The 10,041-nt window shown below is 40.7% G+C and overlaps 1 protein-coding gene across 1 annotated transcript in view; it reads right to left on the minus strand.

Moving 5' to 3' along the window:
- EDIL3 (EGF like repeats and discoidin domains 3) overlaps positions 1 to 730 on the minus strand; it is a 480,770-nt gene extending 480,040 nt beyond the window's left edge. Inside the window, exon 1 of the mRNA XM_054987524.1 lies at positions 596 to 730. Coding sequence (XP_054843499.1) covers positions 596 to 662 — 67 coding nt within the window. The 5' untranslated portion in view covers positions 663 to 730. The remainder of the gene's footprint in view (positions 1 to 595) is intronic.
- Between the last annotated feature and the right edge of the window lie 9,311 nt (positions 731 to 10,041).

Below are 10,041 nucleotides of genomic sequence, written 5' to 3' on the forward strand. Positions count from 1 at the left end.
TAGAGACAGAAGAGAGGACGGAGGGAGAGGAAGAAAAGCAGAAGCGATCATTACTGAAAACCATGATTGCATTTTCAAACTGTCTGGTGTTCTGTCGGATCTTCAGCACCCAGTCACTGTCCGTCAAATATTTTTTCTTCCAAAAAAATGGGGAGGGACTAAGGAAAGAGTAGAAGCTTTCTCTGATGATGGTTATATTATTATTCAATCTTGCCAGTCAACTCATCCAAATTACACCGGAGCCCTGCCTGCATTTACTGAACATGTCGATGGATGGGTGACACATAATCTGATTAAAGAAAATAAATACATACAAGAAAACACCCACGTTCAAGCGGTTCAGGATTATTCACAGTATCCAGCCACGCACGTCCCTCTCCTCACCTCCACCCCCCGCCCCATCCAGTATCTCCCGCATTAAGCCACTTTTCTGCCGACTTTACAATTACTTTATAAATAAGATCGGGAAATCCCCCCCCCGCTACTGCTGTTCCCTTGCCCCTTAAAGTGCCCCCTCCCCCGACGACCACCCCCACCCGCCATTTAGCATCCTGATTCCTTTGATCTCCTGCACCAACCCTCCAAGTCCGCTCACCTCTGGCAAATGGTGGGGTTCCGAGGCTGAAACACAGCAGAAACCAGGCGGCCACCCAGCGTCTCATGATCCTTTGATTCTCCCAAGGGACGATCCCGAGAAGGTGGAGAGGAGATTTAGGAGTTTGGAGCCTGACGGAAATGAAGGAGGAACAGAAGCGATCCTTCTACCTGGCGACTCAGCAAAAATCAAAACGTGCCAAAAAAAATTAGTTCTTTTTCAAAAAGAGCAGGGTGGGGGAGATGCTCCCGTTTGCGACGAGTTCCCTTTCTTGCCTAATGGTACGGATATCCTGGGAGACCTGAACGCAGCTCCCAGACTAAGTGCTGCCACGAGTCAATCATAGCTTGCGGAGAAGCGCCTGCTCCTGGGGATGTGCTAGGCAGGTGTGTATGTGTCTCTCTTCTCCCCCTCCGTCTATCGCGGGTCGGTGACAGCCTTTTGGCTGGCTGCTCCTGCCGCTGCTGCAGGGAAGAGAACAATGACGGCGAGAGAGCGCTGAGCCGACTGGAGAGTGTACTGTATACAAACAGAGGCGGCGTGCGTCTGTCTGAGGCGAGACCCACACACTCCTTCACTCTGATTCCTTCCTTCTCCACTCCTTTCACTCAAGCGGCTGCTTCTGCCAGAGAGGAGCAGAGAGGTTCACAGACACACCCTGCCCTCTGATTGGTCCGCCTTTGTCTTTCTGGATTGGGCAGGGGGAAGAGGCTAGCAAAGCCAGTTCACTGCCAAAGCGACCCTTCTTGGGATGCCACAATTGGAGGGCACCCACATGCTGCTGCTGTGCCTCATCTTGCACCCAGCCATCAGTGCGTTGGGGAGAAGTGATGGGCTTGGCTTTTGCGTGGTGTTGCCTCCCAGACTTGCATCTCTGCTGTCCAGGTCCAAGGCCTATCTCTGAAGCCTGCAGGTCTGGTGGGGAAGGCACTTCCTAGACCTGCATCACTATGCTGCTACCTTCGACCCTGTGGAGAGTGGCACAGGAGATGAAGGAGGCATTTCCCAGACCCATGCAGCTTCTGCCTTGTCCAATGTAGCAAGACCAGAAGCAGGCCCTCTGGAAACCAGCACAATGGGTAGTACACCAACCCAAAACAAGTGCTTCTTAGATTTTTGCAGCTAAATACTACTGAACACTTATTTATAATAAAGCAGCCACAATAACTGAAACCCTTTGCCCTTCTGTTGCCCACAACTGGTATCATATTTCACCATACCTGTGAAAAATGTGGTGCAAATAAGTGTAAAGTTAGAGGAACTGTATAATGTGCAATGAGTATTGTATACAAGTGTGAGTGTATGAAAAATCTACCATGTTGCAAAATAGCTCCAGAACGGGCAAGAACAAAGGGTGTTCAGCTTCTCCCATTGTAGCCACCGCCCTTATCTTCACGGGCTAACAGAATGAGAAAAAAAAAGGATATGGATGATAAAGATGTGGCAGCACTAAAGGAAAACAAATACTCTAGATTTTTGTTCTCCTAGCTCCAAAAGAGCATGTGCCCAGTTGAACCATCTTCCTCAATAACTGTCAAGTTACAGCTAGCTCTCAACATCTGAATAGAGTATATTCACAGTATTTGCAATTCTGCATTTCTTGACATTAGACAAACAGAGATTTGCCTGTGGATCACAACCAGGCTGTTAATTCTTGAGCAGGTATAATTCACAACATCTTCCTGACTGGGACCATTTTGGGAAGCCTGTTCATTTTATTTCCAATTGTGCTCTTTTTTCTTCTTCTTTTTTTGGTGGTTCTGTCTATGTCATACAGGAACACAAGGTTTGTACAGTGGAAATATATTCTGACAGCAAGGTCATTTCTGTAGCACTCCACATCAGCAACATACTCAAGCCATCTTCCTATACTGGATGCAATCTTTTGTTAAGCGCACCATCAAAACCTGCCACATTTGCCTCTAGAGGAATTTTCTGATAGCCAAGTTTTTCTGTTGTGGTTGTGCTTCCCATTAGAAATATATAACTACAGTGCCAAGGTAAACAAGGGCCGATTCCAGACGGGCACAAATAAAGCGAGTGCTTTCGCTTTTCCAGTGACCTCACTCGTAAAAACCCATAATGTCCCGTCCCTGCTTACCTCCGGTTCATGGCGCTGTGTTGCGCTCCAGAAGCGGACGGTGTGAATGCCGTATTGCAGGTTTGCACACTTCTGGACGCTTCGTCGCCGTGGAGAGGCCCTCCCCTTTCCCTCCTTCCTTTGCCGGCCGGCCAGCAACAATATTCCCTTAATTTTTTTTTTAAACCGGGCGCCATTTGCGCAGTCGCATGTTTGCGCACATCAAACTGTGCAAATGCGCACAAATGCACAAATGCACAAAAGTTGACGCTGCATATTCGCATACCTGCACATTTGCGCATTTGCGCATTTGCGCAAAACACGTAAAAAATTTTTTTAAAAAAACTGAAATGTGAACCAATGAAGGCCCCTGACGTCAACTGTGACGGGGAGGAAACAACCAATCCCGGGTACCTCAGTTGGCCGTGCGAACATCCAGAAGCGGGATGGCACGGCACGCTGCGAGACAAAGCGGATGGAGACGAAAGTGAACGTGTGGCCGGTAAGCGATTATTTCCACAGAAAAACCGCAATTTCTGGCCATCTGGAATCGGCCAAGGCCTCCAAGCAGATACAGGGTAACTTTTGGTTGTGATGGCAGTCATGTCATCTGGCTGGATGTTAACTATAAAAAGGAAGAAGAAGAAAAAGACAAGTAGAATACAATCTTTAATCAGGCCTAGCCACATTACTAAAAACAGCAATATAAATGTCTTTAAGTATGTGCAGAAGGCCTTTGGGTGGTACTTTGGTCACTTCCTGAAAATTGTTTCTGTTGACCATGCAAGGTGCAAAGTATTTTAATAACAACAACAACATTTGATTTATATACCACCCTTCAGGACAACTTAACGCCCACTCAGAGCGGTTTACAAAGTATGCCATTACTAGCAACAAGGCCCATTGTGGAAAAAAAATTAGAGTCCCACTGCTCTTAACAACTACACCAAACTGGCTCTCCTTGCCTACGTGAGTAGGACAAATAAGAGGCATTTTGCAATCAAACTCCCTATTGTTTATCGTGACTGATAGATAGGTAAAGGTATACTGCCTTTGCATATGGAGGTTCATTAATATGCTTAATATGCATTATTATACCTAGTCTGTACCAATATATATTTTAATCAGTGGTAAAGAACAAATATGCCTTCGATTTATGGTCTATCTAGTCTAATAACATGTTTGCCACTGGAACCATCTATTGTCCACCCTTAGGTGTTTTTTAGGAACCCAGACTCTTTAGCCTTGCCTTGCATGGAAGGTGTGCAAGTCCTTGATTGTTTTGGGTGCCATGTTCTATATGCTTTCCCATATCTGTAATATTTTCTTTGATACAGGGTGAAAACAAGTGCCACAGAAAATAATTTGTCAACTGTTAGACAAATCTGACAGACATGCACTTATAATTATCTCGGCAACATAAAAGATAGGTTATTAAAAATGCTACCAGAGACAAATGATAAATTTATAAATCTCTGTCAAGTCCTCTCTGGTAATATTTTAAAATATGGCAGGAGTATATTTCTGATGAGAAGTGCTACAGAAATGTCAGAATGTTTCCATTGTACAGATCTTGTATTCCTGTCACTTTGCTCCACAGGCAGAACTACAACATAGCTTAAGATATCCTGTGTTGTTATTTTGTTAATGCAACACACTGACACTCATTGACAACTCAAACAGATATTTGGAACTAATGTTTGGACCCTATCTGTAGCACTGAACAGTATTGAACACCACAAATCATTGGAGCAGCTGACTGAGTCAATGACAACAGGATGTACTTGGTATAGTAGTATATGGAAAGTTAGACAAAATCCAAGATAAGATATTGTATTATTAAACTAGTAAGTTTAACAAAAGAAGAAGATCAAAGTACTGGCTACTGATTGTAGAATGCCTACTGTTCTTCATTGGCACATTTTATGTAGGTCAATACAGGAAAAAAACTTTTCATTAAGTGACTGCTGCCACACCCAAAGTTACTGCACACATATTCAGTGGTGTTGTTTCCTGAAGTCGAAAAAAGGAAGGGAAAAAATCATATCACTGTTTTGTGAAATTGTGGCTGGTCCTGATAAAGAAGCTATACTCTGTCATGCCTTGGAACATCCTCCCACTGCCCTTTGTCATTAATATCTAGCCAGGTGTCTGCTGTTATGGTCAAAACACTCTGCACATCCTCAGAGGCTTTGTTTCCTTTGGTCCTGGCCATTGTGTGTTTTTGCAAAAATATTGGTCGAACATAAGATGTGAATTTTTAATGGCTAGTGTGTGAAAAGGGCTATGTTTTGATAGGCCGTTTTGACAGATAGACATGTTTGTTGGTGGTGGATAGAACTGACAAGAGGACTGGCCCTGCAGGCCAGATGTCGTGAAGTGGATATATGTCAACTGTGAATGTAAGTGTGCCATTACTGAGCCTTCAGATGGAAACAGTTGGATGGTCAGGGTTTTTAACCCCAATAGCTTGAGAGTATTTTCTTGTCAAATCAGTCTACTATTCTGGCTCAGTGTTCAAAATGGGGTAGCATCGATTCAGGGGGAAATATTGGTGCAGAAATATTCCTGCTAATTTAAATTTGGGTTTCCTAATTGTTGATAAGACAAGGACTTTGGGAGGCAACACATGTTGGTGTAAATTTTACAATTGGCAAGCCAATAATTAGCATTATTGGTCTAGAATGAATTGTGATTTGAGCTTTTAAACATATTTTCAAAGTAAAAAAATTAAAGCAAAACACTATTATTGATACCAACATATAGTACTAGTAGGAGCAGAAAGCAAGACTGAATTTGACAGATATTGATTAGCTCTACCTGCTTGTGTGATATTTGAACTGTCCCAGACTCTTAACTAATTCAGTACTGAAGCTTGGTTTTTCAAAATTGAAAAGAATTCTGAAGATTATCTTTCATTGGATGGATGCGTCTTCAAGTAAAAGACACTTATCTAACCAAAAAGATGGAAATTGTTCAAAGCCTGACAGAAGAGGGTTCTTTCTTTATGTACAGATTGATAGAATTTAGGGAATGTTATGTTTTTGCAACAACAAGAATGAATTGAGCGGAGAGGAGCACATTCTTTTTTTAAAAAAGCCATTAGTATGTTGCAAACAAGAGGTTTCTTCCCCAGAGAGGAACACACATGCCTCCAGGCCCCCCAACCCCACCCAGTGAACTTGGTTACTTTTGTGAAAATGTGAGATTGAAAAGGAAGCTCTTGGAGTGAAGAAAAGAGTGCAGCTGCTACTGCCAGAAATTTGTATTTTATACTCATCATTGACCGAGTGTAGCCTCTCCTTGGAATAAAACAGAAGGAACTGGCTATTCCTGGTTGCAAAATATGATAGCAAGTCCATAGTCCTCACAGAACAGTTGACATCATTAGCATTTAATTTGTACTGCCCTTGAAAGGTGTTTCACCTGTAGCTATGGGTTTATATTGTAGAGAGGGGGGTCTCAGATGCTTCACTTATATTTCGGTAGGCAGTTTTGACAGAGTTAGGGACCATCGACTTCACCACTATGTTGCCATACATCCTATCTGTTGCTTATGTGCTCCTATGTGCTACTTGTGCTTAAAGTATGATCCTACTGGGTAGTTATATGTTGTCTAATGTCAGGCCTAGAATAGTTTATGCTCTGTTTCAGCATTTCTTCAGCTCTGTATTGGATTTTTGTTACTGTTATATCTTTGTAAATTTATTTTTATTTACCCTATGGCATTATGGAAATATCCTTGATATTAAGTATACTAATCTTGCACTGTGTAATCCACCTTGAGTCTCAGTGAGAAAGTAGACAATAAATTACATAAATTAATAAATAAATTATATGCTTCCTTTCCTCCTTCTTCCTCCCCTTGCCCATCCTAGGCAGCACAGATGCATCTTACTAGCTGTAGTTTGGTCAAGAATTTTGCCAGGAGAGTGGTTGTTCTTAGAGGAGAAGATACTTCAAAGAAACAGGGCTTAATTGAGCATAATTTACAGTGCAATCCTAAAATGAGTTACTCCAGTCTAAGCCCATTCAAATCAATGGGCTTAGACTGGAGTAACACTGTTTAGGATTGCACTGGCAGTCTTGGAACCCATTTTCAACAACAAGGCTCAACTCTAAGATCTAATATGGAATATTATTTATTTATTTAGAAAAAAAATGTTTCGCCTCTTCAGGAACCTTCCCAAGGTGGCTTACAAACTAAAAATAAAAATGAAAACATTAAAAGATATTAATTAAAACCCCACATTAGAGACCCAGCCCACCATAAAAATGTACAGACCACTAAAAGCTTAAAATAAATTTCCAGACTAAAAATAGTGCTAAAAATTAACCCTTTAATTAAATGCCCAGGTGAGCAGAAATATTTTGGCCCTGTTGTAGGCATTAGGCTGGCCTCAAGGAGAAGGACATTCCCTAAGTGAAGTGCCACGGCTGAAAAAACCCTGTCACTGGCTGCCAACTGCCAAACCTCTAGAGGCAGGAACACAGAGGGCAGCGCTTTTGAGGCAGATCTTAACTGGCTGGCTGGACAATATGGGAAGAGATTATTTATTTGTTTATTTCATTATATTTCTTTCCGCCCTCCCCACAAATGGGCTCAGTGGCCCAGTGGATATGTTTATCATTAATTTCATGATCGCCTTTTGGTTCGTGTGCATGTTTTCAGCCTCAATGCAGCAGAAAGCTTTCTGATGCAGCACTATAAAAAGCAGTCACCCAGCATCCATGATTTTATGGGTCTTCCCACACAATTAGCTTCTTTTCCTGTCAGGATGTTGATTGCATGACCCAGACTCCTATTCATAGCTTTCACAAGGGTAGAGTAACATTAAAAGAGGGTACTTATAATACTTGTTTATTTCAATACAATGCTTTTTATAGAAAAGTGGCCATGTTTATATTTAATTCCTCCTTAAATGAACACATAATGATTATCCAAATATTAGTGGTGTCTTTCCAGACCATATGGATAAAAAAGTTGTGCTGAGATCAGATTGATTGCTGTGTAGCTAATCCAGACCAAATTCTGGATTAGCCTAGCAAAATGGTTGAGTTCCCAATGTGATTTCAGTCTTCTGTAAAACCTCTAGCTTGGCTGGCTTTTTTCCAAAAATATTGCTATTACTATCAAGTGTAGGGATGCTGCAACCAACAATTATCATCTTGAATTCAACTGTTTATGTACAGTGATATACTGTGCATGCCTAGTGTGGACATTAATCATTGATTTGGGTGTGAATGCATAATAATTGCACATCCAGAATTCAAAAAGAAGACACACTGTCAGTTTCTGTGTGTTACCATTAGAGAAGCAAGCCTTGCCTACTTCCAGAATACTACTTGAATAGGTAGCAATTGCAAGGTTTCCCTTATTATTTCAACCATCACTAATTATGACCAAATAACATGATGGGATAAGGTTGCTAGGTTTAGGTGCTTGGCTTCCAAGAACTGTAGAAAGGTGTTCTCGCACTGTAGGAATTCAGCAGCAGCAAAGGAATTTTCCTTTTCAAACTGTGCAATTTGGAGAAACCCATAATTTATATGGACTGCAATTCAAGAATAAATCACTTCCCAAAAAAAGCATATGGTGAAGCAGAATACTTGACTGTGAATGTTTTCTAAGATCTGAGTTCTTTTGAATCATCTTGGACTGTGAAACAAGATTCTAATTCTGACCTGAGAGCATAGAATAGTGTTTTAAAATAGTGAATAATTAAGTACATTAATAAATCTTTCTTTCCTGGTTCCCTGTGTATGGCTACAATCCTAAGAACGCTTTCCTTGGAGAAATCACCATTTAATAAAATAGGACTTGATTCTGAGTAGACCTGCTTAGAGCTAGATTAAGACATAATTAATACCTCAAACTATATCAAGTTTAAGAGCTTCCAAAAATGATAATTTATATACATATTTATCAAATGGCCTGGCATAAACTGAGGTCTTAAAATGTAGCTTACCCAACTTGTTCATTAAGTTCAGCTCTCTTACATATTCTATGAAAACCCATTTGTACAATAATGTAACATGTTTAATGACTGTTTCAGGTGAGTAGCTGTGCTGGTATGCATCAGGATTTGAGTCCAGTGGCACCTTAAAGACCAACAAGATTTTCAGGGAATAAGCTTTCAGGAGACTCATGAAGGGAGCTTTGATTTTCAAAAGTTGATACCCTGAAAATCTTGTTAGTCTTTAAGGTGTCACTGGATTCAAATTCTGATGTTTAATGACTGAAGACCATTAATATTACTAGGCAGAAGATAATAAATAATAACAATCCATTTATATACCACCCTTCAGGATAACTTAATGCCACATTCAGAGCGGTTTACAAAGTGTGCTATTATTATCCTCATTACCATCACTCTGTGACGTGGGTGGCACTGAGAGAGCTCCGAGGAGCTGTGACTGACCCAAGTTTACCCAGCTGGCTTCAAAAGGAGGAGTGGAGAATCAAACTCAGTTCTCCAGATTAGAGTCCTGCTGCTCTTAACCACTACACCAAACTTAATATCTATGCAAATAATCATAAAACTAATATCAAAAGATACCCAAGATAAAGTCAGAGATGGAAAAGAGCTAGTTAAAGTAATTCATAATTTTGTTTTATGATTATTTTCTGGTCTTTCTGAGCTGTCCTTGAAAGCTACAGCAATTTTTAAATTTTTTTTGCAATACTTTGAGACTGCTTTCCTTGAAAACTATTCTTTGCATCTTGTCTCACCACTGAGATGTATTTTGTCTCTGACATTTTATTTTTTATTTAATATTATCCCATTAGGTGGTCAGAGGAGAGATTTATAATGCAGGCCATGTCCTTTTTTATCCGCTCAAAAGAGATGAAACCACCCAAGTAATAACTTATATTTATACAGTGCATTTCCTTGGTAAAATCCCAGATCGCTTTACACATTCTATATATACAGCAATCACTCCATCCATCACTAAAATGCAGCTACCTCTCCAGTGGACTTCTTGGAGAAGTAGTGTACTCCTACATACAAGTTTCAGATAGGAATGCTACTTCAGAATATAAATGCAAGAAAAACTTGAGTAGATGCATTGAAGTTAGAAATAATGTCATTAAGCCAGAAGACTCGGGATAGTACTTCTAAATTTCACTGACATTATTATGAAATATTGAGTCAGAGGTGGCTAGAGCTAACTGAGGAGTTGTTTTAACATGTTGTGGTTAAAAGACAATGGCACAAACATTCCATACAAGTGTTCCCATACACATGTTCAACAAACTTACACTTCTCCATTTATTCATTTCTGCAACTGCATTCTGCACAAATCCATTCAAATGGACCACTTAAATCTTTCTGTTGCTCCCTTACTCATCTAAAAGCCACTC

Source organism: Eublepharis macularius, chromosome 8 (genome assembly GCF_028583425.1).
Source record: "Eublepharis macularius isolate TG4126 chromosome 8, MPM_Emac_v1.0, whole genome shotgun sequence".
Lineage (NCBI taxonomy): Eukaryota > Metazoa > Chordata > Lepidosauria > Squamata > Eublepharidae > Eublepharis > Eublepharis macularius.